Source organism: Drosophila sechellia, chromosome 3L (assembly GCF_004382195.2).
Source record: "Drosophila sechellia strain sech25 chromosome 3L, ASM438219v1, whole genome shotgun sequence".
Lineage (NCBI taxonomy): Eukaryota > Metazoa > Arthropoda > Insecta > Diptera > Drosophilidae > Drosophila > Drosophila sechellia.
The window spans coordinates 14,371,249-14,394,720 of NC_045951.1; the positions used below are offsets into that span (position 1 = coordinate 14,371,249).

The 23,472-nt window shown below is 40.7% G+C and overlaps 3 protein-coding genes and 1 long non-coding RNA gene across 8 annotated transcripts in view; 2 read left to right on the forward strand and 2 right to left on the reverse strand.

The window, feature by feature from the left end:
• The window catches only part of LOC6605689 (venom dipeptidyl peptidase 4), a 63,368-nt gene extending 49,173 nt beyond the window's left edge, over positions 1-14,195 (forward strand). The window contains exons 2-10 of one of the 2 annotated variants that reach the window (XM_032719844.1): positions 2,253-2,345; positions 10,520-10,774; positions 10,848-11,624; positions 11,758-12,211; positions 12,278-12,498; positions 12,558-12,727; positions 12,798-12,958; positions 13,020-13,225; positions 13,290-14,195. In XM_032719844.1, coding sequence (XP_032575735.1) covers positions 2,298-2,345; positions 10,520-10,774; positions 10,848-11,624; positions 11,758-12,211; positions 12,278-12,498; positions 12,558-12,727; positions 12,798-12,958; positions 13,020-13,225; positions 13,290-13,406 — 2,409 coding nt within the window. In that variant the 5' untranslated portion in view covers positions 2,253-2,297 and the 3' untranslated portion in view covers positions 13,407-14,195. The remainder of the gene's footprint in view (positions 1-2,252; positions 2,346-10,519; positions 10,775-10,847; positions 11,625-11,757; positions 12,212-12,277; positions 12,499-12,557; positions 12,728-12,797; positions 12,959-13,019; positions 13,226-13,289) is intronic. The other variant, XM_032719842.1, reaches the window with a different exon arrangement.
• A 56-nt stretch (positions 14,196-14,251) lies between these two features.
• LOC6605690 (sericin-2) lies at positions 14,252-15,985 on the reverse strand. Its single transcript, XM_002030470.2, has one exon. It carries the CDS (start codon positions 15,963-15,965, stop codon positions 15,024-15,026), a length of 942 nt encoding a protein of 313 aa, XP_002030506.1. The 5' UTR covers positions 15,966-15,985; the 3' UTR covers positions 14,252-15,023.
• Positions 15,930-23,413, reverse strand: LOC6605691 (transcription factor GAGA). Of its 4 annotated transcripts, none has more exons than XM_002030471.2 (6): positions 23,196-23,413; positions 20,351-20,816; positions 19,910-20,245; positions 19,613-19,750; positions 17,566-18,068; positions 15,930-16,043 (listed from the first exon to the last, which is right to left on the reverse strand). In XM_002030471.2, the coding sequence occupies exons 1-6, from the start codon at positions 23,385-23,387 to the stop codon at positions 15,981-15,983; spliced, it is 1,698 nt and encodes a 565-aa protein (XP_002030507.1). In that variant the 5' UTR covers positions 23,388-23,413; the 3' UTR covers positions 15,930-15,980. The 4 variants fall into 4 exon arrangements, with proteins under 4 accessions (XP_002030507.1, XP_032575737.1, XP_032575738.1 ...); XM_032719846.1 differs by having other exon boundaries at positions 19,490-19,750; XM_032719847.1 differs by lacking the exon at positions 15,930-16,043 and having other exon boundaries at positions 16,535-18,068.
• On the forward strand, positions 21,509-22,489 carry LOC116801282. Its single transcript, XR_004361916.1, has 2 exons — positions 21,509-22,105; positions 22,194-22,489. It is a non-coding gene; the product is annotated as an uncharacterized LOC116801282 (long non-coding RNA).
• Positions 23,414-23,472: the final 59 nt, after the last annotated feature.

Sequence of the window (23,472 nt, forward strand, 5' to 3'; positions counted from 1 at the left end):
TTTTATAAATAAATTATGTGCTCTATGTGTCATAGACACATTGTGCTCTTTACGGATCTTGCTGCCCTTTGAGAACATGCATATTGGAGTTTGGCTTTTCTGATTTAAAGAAACTGCCGATGATCTACCAACATGCGTGGAAAGCCTATTATCTATTATTATTATCTATAATATACTAACTGGAATGTGTTACCATTCTATCAGTCTACATGCTTACAAGCAGCGAAGAATGCTTAAAAATGGAATTCGATTGTAAAATGCTGATAAATGTTTAGAAAAAAATATTCTAGAATTTAGGCTGTAGTGTTTCTTATCAGATTTTTGTCTCCCCTAAATGTTCCCTAAAATTTTTAACGACCGGTAATTAATTGCAGTTTCGACAAAATTCCCTTGCCACTAACTTAAGTTCAAATGAGTTGGAAAATATGGAGAATTATTGTGCATGAAGCTCTTCCCTTTTTGGTTTCTGTGAGTGACTGCCCCTGGCTTTTCAAGTTAAGTGGATTGTGTAAAATTGATGAAACTTCTGTTGGGGTTTTCCCTGCTCCCCATCCGATTTTCCCCAACGTTTGTTTGTTTGGCCATCCGCTGCCCGTCGGTTGCCACTAGCAATTTCTCGTTTTCGCACTTGACAAATGCACAAATGAAAAATCAAACAGTCCGTCGAGCACATTGTATCTGTTGGATTAGCAGACAAGTTTCAAAGGCAACCATTTGGCTGGGGGACCGAGTAATCGTTGCTCCTATATCAATAACCAGGCGATTTGTCAGTTGAGCGTGGCTTAACCCCCCTCCCCTTCGGGGACAACAAATTACTAGCCGCTTTTAAGATCATTAATATTTAATGCATTTAGGCAGCCCGGCAGATGTGACCGCCACTAAGGAACATTATGCTCCAGCTCAACCGCAAGTTAAGCAACTTAAATGGTCCGTTTTCAAATATTTATTTGCGCCTTGGTCAGTTGTACATAAAATGACTTAATGGATAGACAGTCGTTAAGGATTAAACTTAAGCCAAACAATTTTGCCAAGTCTGAGCCACAGCAGAATATTTGTAAAGAGAGCTTTAAAAACCATTAAATAATTTGGGTAATAAATGATAAGGCACACTTTTAAAGCAAATGCTTAAAAAGTGTATTTTGACCTCTTTCGATAACATCAAAGTTTTTCTTGGACGCTTTTTTCGCATCCGTTTGACAATTTAGAAATATATTTTATGCACATTACCACAAAGGTCGCAGCACATTTATCACATTTGTTGTTTAGCTGTTTTTGTTGACTTGTTTTTTTTTTTGTTCGTTTCGTTACCATTCGCCATTGGGGATGCTGTGCTTTTATCTTCGCTTCCAGTTGGCTTTGCTCCACTCACCTACGTTGGCTGTCTCTTTATAGTCGGCTACGCAATTCAATTTATTTGGTATTTCTTATTTATTTTACTTTTTTTTCCAACTTTTTCCTCCATTCTGGGCTCTTGGGTTCGCTCGGCTCGCTTTTGGCACTGACAATTGAAAAACCGCAGTCAGGCGGGCAAACAAACCAACCGACAAACAAACAAACAAACAGGCAAACAAACGTTTATAAACGCGGCCATTCTCATTGTACAACGGGGCGTATGAGTTACGAGTTATGTGCAATGCGCAGTTTGGCTGTCTGTGTTTGTGTGTGTGGCTGCCACAAAAACTTCTTCGTGTGTCTTCGTTCCTTTCTCAATTTTCTTGGTTTGTTTGCTCATTTAAATTGTTTAATTTGCATTAAGTGACAGCTCGCTTCCTTAAAGAACGTGTGGCATAAAAGAATAAAATAAAATATATAAATAAATAAATATCAAATGTATTGACCAAGCGAAAACCCCGTGTTGTTATATGAACATTTTCACTCGTTAAACTGAATCAAAAATAGCTTGGCAAAAAATGTAAGCCAATAATTTCTAAAACACATATGTATGTTATAACCAAAAATATGAAGAAATAGAACTCATTGTAATAAATCCAGGCAACAATTAAAACGCTCCGAAAAATCCACGACGAAGTGAAAACGTTTCCCATCCAGATGGGAACATTTTTGGAAAATCATGTGAAATGCAAATAAAATGTGTGCAATAAATCATTGCTAAAATGTCAGAAAAAATTCCGAAGAAATGTACGCGGAATGCAAAACGAGAATTGTCGAACTGGAAACTGAATGAAATACCAAACAATATATATTTCTACAAGTATATAAATAAAATCAAGTTTATCCCTTTTTTGATGTAGCTGCAAAGTTAAACGCGGGAAGCTAAGTAATTAAAATCCGATAAAATGTCTGGTAATGATGTTTCGGTGACTGAAACAGCACAGAGCGATCAGGTATGTAATCTACTCAACTCAGCCATACTTTATCTCTAAATTAATATAATGCCCCACATAAAAAAGCGGTTTTCCCCAAACAAATGCCCACAATACCACACATTATTTATACGGAAAATATTGCATGCATTTAAAGCCTTCAACGCTATGAATATAGTAATGGTAATTAAACCCTTTGATCCCACGCCATTTAAGTATCAACTTTTGTTTACATATTCACTGTTTGATTGCTGGCACGGTTTATATTTGCTATGATTTTTGCAGACCGATTTTTGGTTGCATTTTGTTCCGGATATTTTTCAAAAACCATTGTTTGTGCTGCATATTCATCCAAGAAGGATGAGGGACCATAAGTGGTTAGGTGATACCACACTCCCGTTCTGTTTGAATATTCACTTTTTTACAAACAATGATTTTTCTATGTGTGTGCGCGTGTGTTTTTTTCCTATTTTTGCATACATTATGGGCATATTTAAGGCAATTCAGGGCTTTATTCACATAGCACTTAAAACATATTTATGCATTTGGTTATTTTGTTGAAATTTTATTGCTTACATTTAGGTGTCTGGCACACGTACGCACACGCCCATACTTGATGGGCTGTGGGTTTTTGTGTCAAAGAAATATAATTTATTATGGCTACGTTCTACATTCTAAATTTAGTATTCTAGGTGAAATGAAAATGTTTTCATGGGTCCAGCTTAAAGGAGTTATATATTTCTCATGGGGAAATGAGAATGGCTTATAGAAGAAGGTTTATCAAGAAGGTTTATAGAACAAGTGTTGAGTCAGCTTAACTGGTGTTAAGGTTTCGTAAATGAGTTTAAAGCACCATAAAGATCTTTAATCTGTTTATTTACTTTATTTATATTATTATTTAATTGAATTCTTCTGTTAAAAATAACATGCGTTAAATTTGTACAACCTAAAGGAGTTTAAGGAGTAAAATCAAATTTAATGAAATAAAACGGTTTACAGAATAATATTAATATTTGTTAATTGGTTCAACAAACATGTATGTGTATTTAAAGACTCGTGGATATGTGCCAACAAATTTCACTACTTTGTGTCGCATTTGTCTGCAACTCAATTACATTTCGGTTATGACAAGTTTTTGGCGCTGCCAGCCTCAATTAACATGATTCGTTACCATGTTTCCCGTATCCTTCAGACGAGCTGCCAAAAATCAAGCCATCGTTGCCTACTTTTTGGCGCACTGATCAAGCACTAATCAAATAGAACCTCAAAGCATCCAGCCACCCAGCCACCCCGCCAGCCAGCTCATGGCAAATTGTTTGGTATTTACATATCATTTGTGTACATCCCAGCCCCTCCTTTCCAGCCCCTTTTAACTCTTTCTGCCCCGGAAAGAGAACCCAAAGACTGCTCATTACGCCAGACGACATCGGAGGATTGTGGGCCGGAGGTCGGAGGCTGGCCAACTGGAGATATGGAGAACGGGAAAGAAGCCGTGACACAGTTAAAGGGCGAGTGTGCAAAAATTTTTCTGGTTCCCTGCCAAGTGGGCTAACGATTTTGTGTCCGCTTTGTCTGCGTCTATGGGAAGATACACTGCGAAAAAAGCTAATAACATTCCGACTAAAGAAAGTCTTACCAACGTAGCATTCTTCTGTTTATAGAAGTTTCTTATAATCTAAAGAACTAATACCAAGAACTAAAAATATATATAGGTGAGTTAGAGCTCATTTGCCTTTAGTAGCTACAAGCATTTTTCGTGTTTTGAAAGGAAGACAACTATATAAACTATTTCCAAGCACTTTATTTATACATTTTTACATTTTTTTTTTGTACTTATTAACTTAATTTCTCTGTGTATCGATGTGTTTGAGAGCGAGGCGGTCGACATTTGGTCGTTATTTGATCATCATTAGTGATACGAATCGGCCGGGGTATGAGCGTAAGTAAAGTGGGGTCGCCTGCATGTGGGCTCCCCTTCAATTGTCCCCTCAACCCTTACACTATACTGCACCTATCCCCGTACCCCACCCCCTCCCGCATGGCAGGGTTCAGAGGTCGCGCCTCGATTTGCTTGGCTGCACCGAAAAGTTGCAACAAAAGTTTCGTTCAACCGTTCGGACCGGTCTTTGTGTTAAGCTTGACTTGGTTGGCTCTTTGATTAAACCCAAAATCCGGCGGGAGTTGCCGAGGAACCGAAAGGATGATGCGGGGTGGGGTGATTCGGTTGCGATAGGTTGGTTTACGTAGTGCTATAGTGTAATTAAATAATTGCGGTGAGCACCGCACTCGCCAAACCAAATCGAGCTAATGTATTTGGCGCAAAATCTCACTCGGTCCATTTTTCTTTGTTTTTTTTTTGGCTTTTTTCCCTCCATTTCGTTTTATATGGATTTTTGGTATGGTTTTTTCTTTTTGGAGCGCACTGCCATAGTTTTTGGCTCGTTCAAGTTTGACTTTGTTATTTACTTTAACCCGACTTTGGCGCAAATTTCATTTCATAACTTAGTTTTCGTGGTTTTCCCGATGGGGGATTTAAGAATTGCTGTTGATCTAATTTGTTGAGGTAAAAATGTTGAGTGAACCAAAGCAGTTGGCCAAACTTTGTGTTCACTAGCTAAGTTTAGTTGTAGCAAGTCCACAGTGGTTATTATCGTGCATTAAAAAAACAAGTTTTACTTTCTTGCATGTTTAACCAAAAGAGATATTAACTAGTTTTTAAGAACTATTGTATAACATTTATGTTTAGATAGTTATGGAAACCATTGTTTCATGTATACGATTCCTAAGAAATATGTCTATGAAATCTGTTAATATTTTTTTAAGTTAAAAGTAAAAAGAAGAGTGTTTTAATGTAGTTGTTCTTATTATGTTGACATCATGATTTGAAGTTAAATAAACTACATTTCTAAAATCGTTTTAATAGAAGCTTACATAAATATTTGCTGATAACATTTTATCAGCTTTTCTTTTGTTTTTACGATAACTCAATACTGCTCTTTTTTCTAAAATAAAAATTGCTTTTAGAACTCTCAGGAGTCGTACTGGCAATCCTATTAAAAACCCTTTTATGTTATGCAGCCGTTCAGAGGTTGGAAAATAAATCTGCCACGTTGTTTTGTATCCTTTGTGTTGTGTTCCGTCTTGTAGTTACCGCTTGCCCCTTTGTTGCTGCCACAATTTGTTTTTGCCGTTGCTTTGAGCCTTACAACCACCCACAAAAGCACACGACCACCCATGTCCACCAATATGGAGTATCCCTGCGGGGAAAGCGATTTAACAGGATGCTGTCCACAAACCAATTTTATGTGTGTGTTCCTTTTCTCCCCGCCGAAAAATAAAAAAATAAAACAAAAACAACCACAAGTTTCATCTGCCAACCACTGCCAATGCAGCTGCACATCATCAATATTATCGCTTCCACAAGCAACAGCAGCAACATCAGCAGCACCACCAACAACAACAGAGCTGCCTGCGACAGCAGCAGAGACAATTGCAATGGGAGCAGCAGCAGCATCAGCAGCAACATCAGCAGCTGCAACATCAACTGACCAACAGCTCCAGCGAATTCGATGAGTTCCATTGGCCCAGCAAGCAGACGGGTGGCGAAAATCTGGGTGGCAAAATCTATATAACACCCGCAGACATACCGCCGCCACCACAGCCGCCCCATCAAAGTGGCAGCAACAGTCACAGCCACCACAATGGCAGCAACAGACAGCAGCAGCAGCAACAGCAACAGCAACATCCGCACTCTCTCCACTCCCACATCCATCCACATCCGCACCATCAGCATGGACATCGCACACCACCGCACCGCTGCAAATGCGAGCATCCGTCCATCGAACTGATGGGCTACGAAGACTCAGTCATCGCCACCGTCACCGCCAGCAATACCGCCGCCAATGTGGGCGTGGTTGGGGGCGGAGGCGTGGGACGCCACCAGCATCCGCCCTACTACTACAAGGCCGCGGTGGGGCGACGTTCGAGCGCCAAGCTGCACGAGTCCATGCTGGGCGGAGGGAGCAGTCTGGAGGACGACGACGGGACCAGTGCCGGCAGCTTCGGGGAGGGCATGTCGCGGTTCAAGGTAAGACAGGGAATCAGAGATGACCAGGTTTCCAAGACATGGTAAGGCATAAAGGAGGCACACAAGTGGAGCAAATTGCGGTTTCTGCTCCAAAGTGTTCTAAGTGAGCTAAGTTTTACCATCTATCCATTTAGTTGTACTTATTGTTATTAACAAATAACTTAAAATTTGGAGCATTGAATAATGTAGAATTGATATTTGAAAAAGAGTACGTCTTTAATCTTTCTCAAAACTAAATAATTATTTATTCATCAACCTGGTTTTTATGGTTATTTTTCTACACATTGACTACAACAATTGCTAAAAATTAAAGCATTTGCTTAACAAAAAATTCCAACAATAGGACATATAAATCCAAACTGTCAACTCTAATGCAAACACAAGCGCAAAACACTGCCAATTCGCCAACATTTGGCGATGTGTTTAAATGCCCGGCGAGCTCAGTAATTAAATTGATTTGTTCATGAGTGCGAAAATGAGCCGCTGATTGACCACAATGGCCATTCTGATAAACACAAGATGAATGGAGCAATGAGCAGCTAATACATCAATCGAAACTGTGGGAGCGTTTGTGGCTCGATGGGAGTGGATGTGGGTGTCCTCCCTTATCACTCTGTGGTTTCCCATCAACAGGTGGTCAATGAAGGACAGACTGATGGTAGTCAATGCCATATGGTGCTATGATGTACTACATATGATAGCAGAGCACTTTCAATTCAAATAGAGTGAATTTTAAGTGAATTATATTCATAATAATAAATGCTCAACATTGAAGGGATCTGCTTAGGGAATTTAAATTCAAATTGGATTAATCTTATGAAATCTTCTTTGAAAACCTTTATAAAGCTTCCATCCATTTATTCCTTTTCAATGCTACCAAGTTAAATACTCTCGCACGCCTTAATCACTAACTAACCTAAACTCAATTTTCACTGGCACCAAGTAATTATGTTTAGCACCCAAGCTCAACTTACGATGTGTGTGTCATTAGTTAAACACGCTAAAATGTGTGCACAATTAGCAGAATAAAAAGTAGGAGAAAAAGCAAGCCCCAAGGACTAAACACACCCATGATAAGACAAATTAATTAATTTCGTGCCAGTTTAATGAAAAGCCAAACGAACAACAAACCCAAAAAGGCACGATAAACTCAGCCAAACAAGGGGTCATCAATTTTTTCTGTGTTGTCCTGTCTAAGGGGATTGGAATGTAGTCCTTGAATAGTTGTCAAGCCTCTCACGTCATGGCGATTATGTACTGACAGCAACATGCCAATATAAGAGGCTAAACAAAAAGCGAAGCTTAACAAGTATACGACACGTGGTGCAACACGGATGGAAAAGCCCCCCGTTCCACTTGGCTGGTGGAAACTGCAACCAATTGCCGGAAGTCCAGCAAACGATTAGTGTTCCGCTAAGGGATCAAGCGAGAATTGTGCTCTCAAAAACCTTTTAGTTTCATATTTATTTAATCAATCGCCGAAGTCTGGGAAGTAGAGTGTGTGTTGAGTACAGGTAGCTGACTAATTGCGCCACATTGTGCACCGAATTCAAAGGGAAATCCCCAAACAATCAGGCCGAAAAAAATTCTGAATGGTCATCGATATGATTGGAGTTGGCCAAGCGTTGCGCCGATGGATACAATTTTATGAAAGGAACCAGGCGTAACAGGATGTCTCTATTTATGTCGAAGTTGAAGTGATCTCTCGGGTATTCTTTAAGAAGAGTGAATATACGATAGATGATTTATTTTCGCAATAATAACGATATGTGTATATTTTATTTTTATATACATATGTACTTATTTTATTAATTTTAATAATTATTTTATTTTTTTATTTATTTTTATACAAAAAATATATTATATATAAAAATAACATATTTATTATATTACATTTATATTTTATTTTATTTTATTAGTTTATACTTATTTTTAAGGATTTTTTATGTTGCATCAGCAGATTTTATCTTGCGTTAAGTACATACGTAGTAAAGTGAAATCAATTTATTTCCTTAGTTAATATTTAAACTTTTCAAAGTGGTTCTAGCTTATCAACTTCACATAGACAAATAAAGAAAACTAATTAACGAATTGTCACAACAAAAGTCCACTCGCAATTTGAATAAAGTTGCGAATTCACAAACCCAAATTCCCATCGCAATGAAATCCAAGAGGAACCATAAATTCGGTGTTCATATGCGATGCGGAAGCATATAAAATGCTGCAAAACTTCTAACTAACATGTCTTTGACGTTGCCAGTTGTGCCTCCATAGGGCTATATATTATCCCAGAGATTTGGGGATTGGCTACGTGGTCAGTGGGGAATCCCCTACACGTGTCGTTGATTTCCGAAAAAAAAGAACGAGAACAATTTCGACTCTATCCTTTGGCTTTTGCCATTTTGGTCGTGGATTTTCGCAAAGCTTCTACAAAGTGCAGGTATTTAATGTATGCACAGTGTGTATACATCTGAAAATGTGAGAATGCCAAAGGTGCAGTCGTGCTTGTTATATAATGAGTGGGGTTTCCAGAATTCTGGTTATGTGTTCAATATGATACTATTATTAGTGTTGGCCACGTCAATAAATAGCATCTACTGTGCTGGCCAGAATAATAATGTACTTCTAATACTACTAATATTTAGTTTTTTGAGTGTTTTGAGATATACAAATTGAAATATTACATTACAGATCCATTTTATAAGCCCCCCATTGTTTGATTTCCGCGAATAGTATTGTTATTTATTGTGTTTCGTCTATATGAATTAAGCTGGTACCAGATTTATTGTCCCCAATTCTTAATTGAATAAACAGTGCAAACAACCAAAACGACATTGCTACCAGGTACAGACCATATAATAAACACATAAACACAATTGAACTATGGTTCTCATTCCCCAACCTTCAGCTCGAACCAATAAATCCCATTAAGTCATGACAAGAAACCGTCATGCCGCAAATCTGTTGACATGATTCGTCAAAAAAAAAAGGAAAACATAGATAAATAAAATGAAAAGCATTTCGCCTAATGATACATTTCAACAGCTCAATGATCTCATCGAAGTCTATCTGAATATATAAGTGAAAAACTGAAACGAAAGCGCTGAATTTCTTTGTCTTTTTTGGGTGTGGACAACAGCAATTACTTAGTCGCGTAATGTAAAATTATGTAAAAGATACAAATAGGCGAAAAACCGCAGACAAGTCCAACAAAATATACTCGTACGAAAAGAGCCATAAGTGGTTTTATTCACTTACGTCACGCAGCAATTGCCCGAGCCACTGGGTATCCCCTTTTCCCCCCTTTTAGCACCTATCCCACCTGAGTATATATATGTATATATATGATCAGTATACTGACCAGAGCATAAACCAGTTATCGTCGACCCAGTCTGAAGCTGGTTAACAAAAAACTACTTTCATTTTCGCTCCACACTTCGCTCACTCATTTGGCTGCCATCCCTCTCCCTATAAGTTATATATATATATATACATATGTACATAACTCTATCCCCTATATCTTCTTCCATATCTTATGCATTTTGCTTTGCTTTCGAGCGATTTGAGTGGAAACACGTCGAGTGAATGGGTATGAATGAGAAAGAAAGAGTCATTGCGCATGCGCAACGTCACTTTCCTCATCAAGTGAAGTATATAAGCATATACGTGCCTGGAGCCGCTGATTTGGCAAAAGATTGTACCCAAATTGGCCACAGTGCGGGCTGGCCAAGTTGCGCTCTTTGGTCAGCGCAGAAGAAATGTGCCTGATTACATAGAAATGTGAATGGAAAACGAGGAATTGTGGTGGGCCATTCAAAATAGGATCCGATTTCCCGGCATGGAAAAAGGGGTTAATGAACTCATGGGTTAACATTTCGAAAGTGCATTCGCTTTGTATGGAAATGTACTTTAATTATTTTACTTCCAAATTTGTTGTGGTAAACTCGGATGTTGATTAAAACTTGTGGAAAAAGTCAACGTAACTAACTTAGAAAACTAATTTATTCCCCTTGAGAAATTATGATTATTATTATAAATTATAATTTAAAATAATACCACCTTCAGATAAATATGATATTAATAATTTTAAAATTTTTACTTTACTTAGAATCTAATGCATACCAAGGAGAAAAAGCGCCGGGTGCGGATCATCCTGACTATTGTGACCACGGTCATAGCGCTTGCTCTGTTGGCCACGGCCCTGGTTTTCATTCTCCGGACGGACGAAAAGGATGCCGACGACTCCGACCCAGACTCAAACAATGCCATCAATCTGGAGGATGTGCTGAATGGTCAACTATATGCCAAGCGATTCAACGGCAGCTGGAGCAATGGCAACAGTCTCATTTACAAGGAGAATTCGGTAGGTTTAACATAATAGGGGTACAAGTTGTATGAGTGATATATTATTATTATTATCTAAATATTATATACAGTCCATCATGGAGTTCGATGCCAAGACGGGTGAACATTCCATCCTGCTGGAAAATGCGCACTATTATGTCCTGTACGAAAAGTCCGCCGATGGGGAGTTCCTTTTGCTGGCAAAGAACTACAAGAAGAACTTCCGGTACAGCTTCCTAGCGGAGTACGATCTGTACAATCTGAACACAAAAACATTGACCACGTTGAACATCCAAAATGAGCAGCGCTACCTGAGCATGGTCCAATGGTCACCGGTGGGGAATGCCCTTGTGATCAATTACGATCGGAATCTGTACTACAAGGAGAGTGCTTTGGCGCAGGAGATTGCCATCACTAGCGATGAACAAGCGGGTATACTGAATGGCATTCCCGATTGGGTGTACGAGGAGGAGGTATTCAGCTCCAATGTGGCCACCTGGTTCAATCCTTCGGGCACCCAATTGGCCTTCATCAAGTTCGACGATTCGTCCACTCACCTGATCAATTTCCCCTACTACGGAGATGCCGGAGATTTGCGCTATCAGTATCCACTGCATCAGGTTATCGCCTATCCGAAGGCTGGATCCTCGAATCCGCGGGTGGAACTGGTGATGGTCGATCTAAAGAGAGCCGTTGCCGGTGGAGACTTCGTGACCGTGATGCCGGTTCCGCCGGCCCTCAACACGGAAACGGACTACATAGTCACCGTGGTCAGTTGGGTGGACGATGACAACGTTCTGTCCATCTGGATGAACCGCATCCAAAATGCCGCCTATGTCGTCACCTTCGACGGACTCAACAGGAAAGTGGTAAGTAAATTTTGTTATAACATAAAAAAGTATAATTACTGATAAAGTAAATAGTTCAATGTTGAAGTATTGTAAAAATTAGTTAAAATTATTATTATTAATTAGTTAAAATTATATCTTTTTTGCACCGCAGATTTATAGTGCCGAATCGAAGACCGGTTGGGTTGATCTCTATACCGCTCCGTTCCGTAACCGCAATGGATCCCGTCTGGCCTTCGTCCTGCCGCACAACAACTATAAGCACGTCCAGCTCCTGAGCTCCACGGTGGCCAGTGCCGAGCCACAGGCACTGGAGCCCCTGACCGAGGGCAAGTATGTGGTGGACAGCATCCTCCACTGGGACGGAAAGAACGACATCATCTTCTACACGGCCAACACAGAGGATCATCCCGAGCAGCTGCATCTGTACGCCATTCGAGCACTGGCCAAGCAGAGTCCCAAGTGCCTCACGTGCAATCTTATCAAGTCCGGGGATGTGCAACAGAACTACTTCTCGGCCACGTTTAATGACAATAACCACATTGTGATCACCTCTCAGGGACCTGGAATTCCCACATCCCATATATACGAGTGGAAATATGAGAACTGTAAGTACTAAACTACATATAATAATAATTTTGTTGTATTTTTTAATATTTCATCTTGTTGTTTAGCTCAAGTTGTCATCTCTAAAGTCCTCGACTGGGAAACCAATGAAAGCCTGCGTGCCAAGCTGAAGGGCGTGGCTCTGCCTTCCCACAAAATCCTAACCGTAGACATTGACGGCGGCTTCCAGGCAAAGGTGCTCCTCCAGCTGCCGCCCAACTTAGACACAAGTGGCGCAACCAAGTATCCGATGCTCGTGGATGTCTATGGTGGCCCAGATTCCTATTCTGTAAGTTCAGCTAGAGCTCTAAGAAGTTTGCTAGCATTACAAAATTTAAAATATTTTAGGTTACCAACAAATGGATGGTGGACTGGGGCACATATTTGAGCTCCAATCAGTCTGTGATCTATGCCAAGATCGATGGTCGTGGCTCCGGACTCCGTGGAGAGAGTCTACTCCATGCCATCTACTTAAAGTTGGGCACCGTGGAGATCAGCGATCAGATCAACGTAACTCAGTAAGTAACCTTTAACAAAAAGTAATAATACAAGATGAAATTTTATTTAAACTTCCCACTTTTTTTTTAGAAAACTTTCCCAGCTGTTCAACTACATTGATCCCGACCACGTTGGCATTTGGGGCTGGTCATATGGTGGCTACGCGGCTGCCATGGCTCTGGCCAATGATGAAGCCAAGGTGTTCAAGTGTGCAGCCTCGATAGCTCCAGTCACGGATTGGGCTTACTATGGTGGGTCTAACGCAAACTTTAGATATTTGACTTAACTAAGATTGTATACTTTTCCCAACAGACTCCATTTACACAGAGCGCTATATGGGTCTTCCCAACACGAATGAGCTGGGCTATGCCAACTCTAGACTGAGCACAATGGCCGTGAAGCTGAGGGGTAAGAAGTACCTCCTGGTACATGGCACACTGGATGATAATGTGCACTACCAGCAGGCCATGATATTGGCCAAGAACCTGGAGCGTCAAGATATTCTGTTCAAGCAGATTGTGAGTATAAAACTAAAGAGCTAGGCTCAGAAGGATTTTTCTTTACAATTTTGTAATCTTTTAGAGCTACGCTGACGAGGATCATGGACTGTCCAATGTGCGACCCCATTTGTATCACTCATTGGATCGTTTCTTTGGCGAATGTTTTGCCAGCAGTCGCCTAATGAAAAGTGCCAAATAATCAGGGCAATAATTGTGCAACATAACATAAACATTGATAAAACAAAAAAACACTGACATAATAGACATTATAGTTATAATTGCCAGATAATATCTAATGATTAGCTATGTTCTGCGATCATTTTTCAGCTGCTACTAGAGAAGTGAGAAACAAAAATTGGTACTTAAAAATTGAATAGATTTGCAAAAGTGAACGAGAACTTTAAACCACTAATTAATCAAAGAACTTAAACCGATGCAAAGTTCAAAGTGCTTAATACAGAAAAGTTAAACAAAAACTATAAACCAACATTATGCAGGTCCAAAAGTGTTATAAGATAACTTGGAACAATAATCTTTTCAAATTGCATTTTAAGACATTTTTATCTTAAAGAGAACAGGAGAAATCAAACAAAAAATTATTTAAAATAGCTGCAATTAAAGGAAAATATTGTCTAGCTAGTGCCTGATTACATGCTAATGAAAATAAACATTTTTGTAGATATTGCAATTCAATTACAAATTACAAATTGTGTATTCAAAAACCTCCAAGCGCCCCAATTTAAGCTTACCAATCGTAGGACAGACATTTTAAATGGTAACCGCAACGTGTAAATTAAATATAAAGAAAACACAAGGTAGTACGTAATTTTGTAGCTTTTTAGTTTGCTACTTGTAAAAAAAGTAATTAAATTTGTAAATAGTAAAAAGAGATAGCTGTTAAATGGCTTTTTGTATATTAGAAAACAACATTGTGTATAGGCAACCGTTACAAAGGCAACAAACAATAAATAGATAAAACAATACAAATCGCAACTGAGTTTCATTGCTAACTAACTTTTGCACCCCCATAAAAACAAGTGCACATGTTTTTTATGTTTCTTTCAGTACACAAACCGGCTCACTTTATTGCCTTGGCCCCAAATACTGGGTTGCATGAATATGTTTCTCCTACAGAACAGATACTCATCGCTCTATTCGCAATGTAATCCAAAGGGCCATCGTTATCAAACTGTTTTCGAACAATCAGAGTTGAATTGATCCATAGATACATGCGTATTATGTGCGAAGTTTGTTGCTCTACATTGAAGTGTATATATCATACAATTGATTACGATTGCTGTTTGTTTTGATCTTTAACTGACAATAGCTTATTGAATAGATCGTCAAAGGTTATTATATATATCCGCATTTTTCGCAACTAGCAAGTATCTAGAAGCGGTATTTGTATAGTACAAAAATAATCTTTATTAACTCGTAATTGATTGAATTTTTACTTCAATATGTTTCATTTGAGATTAATACTTTCATTCGAAAATATTTTTCTACTTGTCCGAAAATTATATACAAATTGAGACATGGTTTTCTAAAAATTCCACGATTCTAAGATTATTAATAAGTTTGTATTTATGTACACTATCTCAATTGGTAATCCTCAAAATGTGTGCAATTGAAACAGGTGATTATAAATATAAATTTAAATGGGTAAACAACTTAGGGATACAGATACATTTTTAGAAAAAATTCCAAATTAAAGCTTTGTCCAATTCGATTCTGCTTCTGCACACATTTTGGGTGTCCCAAAATTCTATATAGAGTGGCTAAAACTTATTTCACTACGGCTTAGCACTAATAGCTCCTACTGGAGATACACCTCTTGGACAACTTCATGATGTGACTGCTGTTGCTGCAAGTCCTCCTGCATTTGCAACTGTTGTTGCTGCTCCTCGATCGTTCCGCTATCATCGTATTCGATCAACTGATCATCCTCCGTCTGTTGGTGATGATCTATGATTATGTGCTCCTGATCCAACTGATGGTGATCCACCAACTGGTGCTCTTGGTGATACTCATGCTGCTGCTGCTGCTGACTGTGGTGATGATGTGGATGATGGGTGAACACCAATGGCGGTGGCGACGTTGATGTGGCCATGTGCTCATGGATCGCCGACGTGCCACTTGGGGTCGATGCTGTGCTGGCGGTGTTGGTGCTCTGATGATAGGTTGTGGCTTGCTGATTTCGAACAATATGACCGGCGGCAGTGACACTGGTCACGCTAGCGCGCTGATTTGTGCGCGTCAAGGTGACCGTCACCTCGGAGCCCAGTCCGGCAAACGAAACAGCTGGCGTGGTTGGTGGCGAGGAGGATGAAGCTCCGGATCCTCCGCCACCAGATGATGACGATGATGCTGCCGCCGCTGCTGCTGCCGCCGAGGCTCTGGCCTGGAGTATCTTACGGGTGGGCAATTGAGAAGTACTCTGAGTGGATGCGGTGGCTGATGCTCCCGATTGTGGCACATAGTTGATGAGCAGGACACGTTCGCCGCTGGTCGTCTGCGCCGCATGACCGCGCAGTATACGACGCTGCAGCGTGGATGTGGTTCCTGTTCCAGTTCCAGTCGATGATGTCGATGTTGCTGGTGTGATGCTCCTGCTGTTGTTGCTGCTGCTCAGTTGAGTTGCTGCTGCCGTGCCGCAATTGTTGCTGCTGTTGTTGTGGCTCGAGCTGCTGGTGTTATGCTGCTGCTGCCCGCTGCCGCCGCCTCCACCTTCTCCTCCTCCTCCAGGGCCGCTGGACATATCGTTGGATCATCATTACGTATTATTACCGCCTTTCAAAATGAAAACCTTCTTTACCAAAATGTTCTTGTTGTTGCCCTGTTTTTTTAATGATTTTGATTTGTTGTCGGATGCATGAATGTTTAGTTTTTACACACAGATGTATTGAATTTGATTGGTTAGATGACGTTTAGTTGTTATTAACGTGGCAGCGAGAAAGAGAAGAAGACAAGATAAAAACGAATTGTTAATGATTGCTCATGTGTTGCAAAATGGTGTAAACTGCAGTGCAGAATGCATGTGGTGTTGATGAGTTTTCAGTGCTGGTGTGTAAAGTGTCATTAGTCACTATTTGATTTTTCATTAAGTTTCTGTCTTCATTTTTTAGGTCAGCCGTACTGCAATCAGTAAAAGCAAAAAACTAATACACAAGAAATATTTAAAATGTTCATTCATGCTAGTAATTACAAAAATACTTAATTAAATGGTAGTGTTGGTTGCCAAAGGGATTATGAGTATATTAATTGAATAATTAAATCAAAAAGGTCCATCACCGAAAAGCGAAAAACAAAAGAAAATACTAATCATAATTTTGTTTGAAAAGGTTTTGTTTTATTAAACTTATTTTTTGTAATTTGTTTTAAATAAAATTAGATTTTATTTAAGTGTGTAAGAAGACTAACAATAATTCTACCAGTTTAGGTAGATGAAATATACCCTTTCGTTCAGATTTAGATAATTAAATCATAGTTTTCAGGAATATATTTCATCTTCCCAAACTGGCAAAACGGGGTCTAAATTTTAGGAAAAATTTGCAACTATTAAAATTAAGTAATATACATATAAAATTGGTTCATTTTAAACATAGAACGACTAATTCTTAAACAAAAACGAAAGCAGAGATATCGAGTTGATTGGTTGATTGATTACTTAAGTGGTTGTTGGTGGGCGGGTTTTTAAAAACCTTGTTGAGCGAACTCTCTTTTGATCAGATCAATTACTTTTGAGCTGCTTAAGTAAATCTTTGTAAATCAAGGATTTGTATATTAATGTATTTGTAATTATTAATATTTTTTAAATCAAGGTGCATTCGTTCATGGCCAAAACATGGACGTGAGCAAGGGATCCTTGTTGGATTAAGATGTTTACTGATCTGCAGGACTTCAAAGTGACTAGAGGTCCTCTAGCATTGGGACATTTGTAAAACCATATAAAATGATAATATTTATAAAGTATGTAAAATATGCACGTAATTTCCAATAACCATAGAGCACTTAAGCGTTTATCTAGCAACAAAATAAGTTGTAGGAGGGGTAAAACAACATTTAAAGTCATAAGATTGCACAACAAAACGGTAAACAACTAAATATGCCTTTCTGGCTTTCTAAAACTAATTTAGAATTCGTCTACGCATTCCGCAAAGAGAATATTTAAAGCGTTTAGCAAAAACCCAAATTAATAATCGTATAGAATAGTACAAGGTGGATCTATGACTTCGGTCCGATCAGAGCGTCTGTTGTGTTTGCTGTTGCGGTTGTTGTTGCTGCTGCTGCTGCTGTTGTTGCTGCTGCTGCTGTTGCTGTTGCTGCTGTTGTTGTTGTTGAAAGTCAGTCATATTCACCTGATTTAAATTGCCTATGATCTGATGGCCCTGCAGCGTCTGCACCTGGGCAATCGAAAGCGGAGCTCCACTCTCGCTGCCATCGGATTGTGCCACCAGTTGCTGCTGCTGGCCAGCGGCCTGTTGCTGTGCGGCAGCTGCCGCTTGAGCACTCGTTGTTGCTGTTGTAATGTTGCCCGACGAGTCTATGATTTGGTGATGTTGCAGCTGTTGTTGTTGTTGTTGCTGCTGCTGCTGTTGCTGCTGGACCTGCTGCTGCACTTGCTGCACCTGTTGTTGCACTTGTCCGACCGTCGCACCGCTCACTGTCATTGCTTGCTGCTGCTGTTGCTGTTGTTGTTGTTGTTGCTGCTGCTGCTGGGCATCCGGATCCTTCTTGACCTGCACACCCTGCAAGGTGTGCAGGGATTGAACCGTCTGAACCTGCGGCACACTGCCACTGGAGCTCAGTGCCCCACTGCCTGAACCGCTGGATCCGCTACTAGACTTCTTGCCACTGGTTGCTGCAAGGAAGGAATGAGTTGCTGGTGAGAAGGCTGCCGCTGGAGTTAGCCGAGGTAGACTTTGGGATAGTAGGAGTAATACAGAGCGAGAGGACGACACTACAGCAACATCTCTGGCCCAATAGAGAAACAACGCGGCCTTCTAGGACTACAGCCAGAAAGAGGACATGAAGATGTGTGGATTGTGTAAATGAAAGGTGTTAAAAAAAAAACTTAAAAACGCAAGACAAAACAAATATTAACAATAGTTTTAAATCAATATGAACAACAAATAACAAAAATAATAATAAAAATAAAATAAATTCTAGTGAAAAACTGTTAAATAATAAAACAAACGTGTAGTTAATTAAAAAAGATACAACGTAACAAAATTCAACGTTAATTCAATTCTTTTAAATACGATTATCAGCCAGATCGTCAATTCTAAATCCGCAAGATTTGCTCCAGAGGAATTACGAAACATTACAAAGATCAGTACGAAGTTAGTAGGTTTGGAAATCGACCAACAGTATTTTCTTGCAACTAAGAGAAACAATAATAATAAACAGCCAATTGCAGTAAATTAAAGTCCGTGCCACAGGCAGAGATTAATTTGGGTTTTGTTTTTGTTATATAAAAAAATATATAATATTTTATTAATTAAACAATTTGTAATATAATATTTAAAATAGAGAAACTTAAACCGATTGCGATCCTCGATTGTATTGTACAATTAATTTTTACAACAATTATTTGCGACACTAATTAGATTATTTAAGTAAGTTAATCGAGTATTCATTTACGCGGAGACATATGGAATTCTCTCTTTTTGTCCTATTCTCTGTAGTACAATATGCAAGAAAATACTGCATAAGAAAATGTTATATGTTAAAAGCGCAATTTTGAAGTTATGCAAAATATAAACTTACGCAGCAATTAATTATGGAAAAATTAAAAATGATACAGGAAATGAACACAAATCATTCGATCAGATCACGGGGAATTTGTTTGCTGATTGTTATTTACAAATCGTTTTTGTGAGTGTTATGCAAGGTGTTTGTTTGTTTTTTTTTTCTAATGTTTTTTTGGAAATGTGGATGATGGTTGGTGCGTTGGAATGATTGAAGGCTCGGCTTGAGGTGGCTACTGCGACTGCGGCTGTTGCTGCTGCGGTATGAAGACCTGATCGCCAACAATGTGTATGACGTTCTGCATGCCCTGCTGTTGTGCCGCCTGCTGTTGCTGCTGCTGCCCAGTGCCGCCCCCGCCGCCGCCCTCATGTTTGATGTATGCCTGTCCACCACCCGCTAATGTTGCTGTCAAGTGCTGCTGGTGTTGCTGCTGCAGTTGCTGCTGCTGCTGGGGCAGCACACCTTGGGCCAGGATGGCCGGCGCCCCCGCGGCCTGCGGTGCATTCGATATCACTCTCGTTGGCGTCGTACCAGATGATTGTCCTCCTGCTGATCCTGCTCCGCCTGCTCCATCACTGCCCACTGTGTTGTCGCCCTCTGCCGTGGTGTTCATCTCCATGCTGGAGTCTAGGGTTGTATCGTTACCGGACTTACTTTTCTTCTCCTTCTTCACGCCGGGCTTGGCAAAATGCCGCAGCTCGAGATGGCGCCGCAGGTTCCGGGATTGACGAATGACAGCATAGCAAATGGGGCAAGTTGCAGGTTGTTCAGATTGTGATCGTGAACGTGGTTCTAAAAAGGGAAAATAGCGTTCTTTAGTTCATGGAACACGTTGTGGAATGGTACATTGAGTATTCACTGGCTCTAACAAAGTACATCGTTCTATAAAATATCTTTCTAACTAGTAATTACTTTAAGCCGGCAAGTGAATACACCGAAATTAAAACTCACTTTCTGTTCCGGGCGGATGTTTAGCGCGTTTTGCCTTTGGCGTGGATAAGACGCCGCTTGTATTGCCGCCAGATGAGCCAGTGGCTCCTTGTGCCGGTGTTATCTCGCCAGTTGCCGCATTAGCCGACGTTACCGGTATCATGTTATTGGGGTCCATGGTCACAATAGTCTCTACCTTTTGTCCTTCGCTCTTGATGATCGGTGTGGATGATAGCAGTTGGCCCTCGGCTCCATTTTCGCCAAGCACCTGCTGCACGGATCCAGAGCCGTGTGAAGAGGTCGGTGTGCCCATAATCGTGTCCATTCCTTCAACTTTGCTTATTTTCGGTGCCGTAGCTGCACAAGTAGAATTGTATGTTATTATTATAGTCAGTGTTTGTCGTTTCGGATGGCTAATTAATACGTTGCGAGTTTATAAAGCAAATACAGATTTTAACTTACGTGACATTTTCTTTACGCGTGGTTTACGTTTGCGTGCCGGAAGAAAAGCCTGAATCACTGCCTGGTCATGTTTAGCCGCGTCGGTTGTCACAATGGTCTGTTGTTGTCCTGCTGCGTTGGTCTGAGTCGTTGCCTGGAGAATCTGGCCCTGGTGATGGATGTCCTCCACCACCTGGGCATGAACCGTTTGCTGTGGAGCCGTGGCGATCGTGGCAATCAGTTGGTCTTGGTCGTGGTGTTGCGGAATCATGTGCTGCAGTTGTATCGAGTGCGTGGTGTAGTCGTCCTTGGTAACCGTCTGCGGGGCCAGTCCCTGGATGTTCAGGCACTGGGCAGCCTGCAGTAGCGACGGCAGCTGAGCGTGATCCACGCTCACCTCTCCGCGATACACAAACTCCAGCAGCGCCTCCAGATCGTTCGCATTGACGCCAGCCAACATTACCACTGGATGCTTGCATGGTGTATTCTGTAAAGATCAAGAAAACACATATAATTTAATTTATTTAGAGCTAATAAGTCATTTATAGAAGTAATATACCTAGTCTCATAACTAATGGGATTGAATTTATTGATTTTAAATGGTTTAGAAATATTTATTTCCTTTATGGTTTAAGGTATGTGCGATAACCAAACCGGTAAGTTATATAAATTTTCTAATTAAAATCAAAAAATGTTCTATAAGAAAAACTTCTTGACACTTTGATGTTCGTAGGTTCTTCATTCGACATTTCTCTTGGCTCAAACTTCATCGTAGAGAGTTCTGTTTGTTTTGAAATCGTCTCACATTATTGGCGTGAATTGAGAGGCCCGTTCGTCCGTCCACCAAACCAAATAAAAACAATAACAAAAACAGTCGGACGGAGATGGAAATAATGGAAACTCGCGGTGCGACGCGTCGCTCACACTCTCCTCCGCTCACGCACACAGTGACACAGACAAAAGACAACCGGCTTTTACTTTTGCGCGCTCTGCACATTCTGCAGCAGGATTTTGAGATTTCGAGATGCTGAAAAAGAAAACAGAGCAGCGCTTAAAGAAAGAGCGCTTAGCTGTTCTTCTTCTGTGTCCTCTCCCGCTCCCGCTCCAAACATTTAATTAGTTAGCATTGCTCAGAAAACAACCCCTCTCCCTTTACCTTCTCCCTAACCAACACCAACCCTTCATTCAATGCCAATCTCTTCAAATGACACATCCCCACACTCCCATTTGCGCTCTTTGAACTCTGCCACCAACCAAAGTCTCGCTCATCGATTTTCAGAGTTGCATTCCATTTGCCTTGGGAGCAAGGGAGAGGGAGCAAGAGCAACAAAGAGCGACCGCCATGTGTTTTCTCGTGCGTGTGTGAGTGTAACGAGATCAGTACATCTTGTACATTTCGGACTCTTGCAGAGTTCACAGCCGCATTTGGTCCCGTTCTTTTTGTTTTTTTTTCTTTTGACATTTCCCCAACGACGGCTCTGAGCGGCGTTTTTAAAAATTACGCTCTGTTTACTTTTTTCACGGCCCAGGAAAGGAGAGGAGAGATGAGGAGCGCTGAGAATAAGGGGGAGCGAAGCGCAGAATAGCCGCTGCCGGCGTCGCATCAGGTGTTTTCATTTCGCTGGCCGCGCTCTGTTTTGGTCAGTATTTCCATTACGATAGGGCCACGCATTGAAGACGGTTCAACTTTCATACTTAAGCGCACACTTTGAATAAACGATAGAGTGGCGGAAAAGCGCCAAAGTTAAAGTGCAAATGCAAATGAGTGGTTAAAAAGTACAGTATCGCAATGCAGCTCATGAAAAAATGGAAAAAGTGGCAAGCTCCATTTAAAAGTGCGCCCTCCTAATATGATATGCTTTAGTTTCTAGGAATACGGGTCGGATTCGATACGAGACAAACGGTGCTATTCAAAGCACCAGACAGGCTTGCTTATCTTTGGTACAGTCTGGACTTGGTCACTATATTATAAATTTAAATAAAGATTTGAAGTAGATAAGTCTATCAAAGTCCAGGAACTTTTAATTAAGCGACGTTTGCTGTTGGACTTGTTGAATTTAGCAATCTAAAATAGTGACATTCAAAATGCAAGGGTTTAGAGTTTAGGAAATGGGTTAAGATCAAACCGAAAATAAAACTTAAAAACACCAAACCATTCAATACAAATTTAAATTAAAAAATCTTGGTATATGTATCCATTTCCCCCCAATATTTCAAATTCCCCCCTAGCCAGTGCCAACTGTACAGTTCTGTCTGTGAAAAAAGAGGTCGCGCTCGTGTGCACCCAACAACAGCAAGAACCAAAAGGCAAGACGAAAGCTCCAACCATCCAACAACTACAACAGTTGCTGCGCTGCTTTTGGCGCTCTCGTTTGCGCTCGCTCTAACACATGCGAACTGAAAGTTGGCGCAGCAGCTTTTGGCTCTCCCCTCTCTGTTACACCACCGGGGCCAAAACAACTTTTCTTTCAACCGAACCAACTGGTTCTCTCGCTCTCTCCCTCTCTGTATGCGCTCTGTCTCTACGTCTCACTCTCTCGTTCTCCGGTGAACTTTGCAACAAGAAAAAGCTGATAAGCAAGATAGACGGCGGGAATGCGGGGGGCGGATCCACTCATTCAACTCAATTGACAGTGGAAAACTTGTACAAAAATCTCTAGACAACTTTTGGAGCGGAGCGTAAATCTGCGTTATTTATACATATGTATGCATTTGCGTGCGAGTGTCAGTTTCTCTGCGCTCCAAACATTAACCTATTTCTGCGATTGGATTTCTCTGTTTACAAACTGTACGCCACGTTTGAGGTTATGTAGAAGCTCTCTTATTGAAAGGTGTTTTAGGCAGTGTTTCCGAATCGAGCACTCACCTTTAGCAAGTCCAGCAGAAAGGGGGAGGCGGCGCACAGGACTATCTTGTGGGCGGGAAAACTCCGCCCGCCGGCGGCCAACGTGCAATCGACGAGGTCGCCATGGCAGCGCAACAATTGGATTGCCGATACGAGGCTGGTGCCGTAATCGCCCCAGGTGAGCGAATACAGCGAATTCATTGGCAGCGACATCAAAGCGGTCGCGTCCAAATCCAACAATTGTTGTTCCTCCCCAGCGTTGCTAGCGTATTCGCTGCTATTTGTCTCCAACACGACG

What these genes read in the sequence shown, in the direction of transcription:
- LOC6605690 (XM_002030470.2), bottom strand. Translation starts at nt 15,965, where the DNA reads ATGTCCAGCGGCCCTGGAGGAGGAGGAGAAGGTGGAGGCGGCGGCAGC.
- LOC6605691 (XM_032719845.1), bottom strand. Translation starts at nt 23,387, where the DNA reads ATGTCGCTGCCAATGAATTCGCTGTATTCGCTCACCTGGGGCGATTAC. An exon ending in ACGCGTAAAGAAAATGTCAC is followed by an intron (nt 20,246 to 20,350) that starts GTAAGTTAAAAT and finishes CTACTTGTGCAG; the next exon opens with CTACGGCACCGAAAATAAGC. An exon ending in AGCAGGAGGACAATCATCTG is followed by an intron (nt 18,069 to 19,489) that starts GTACGACGCCAA and finishes CCTTCCTTGCAG; the next exon opens with CAACCAGTGGCAAGAAGTCT.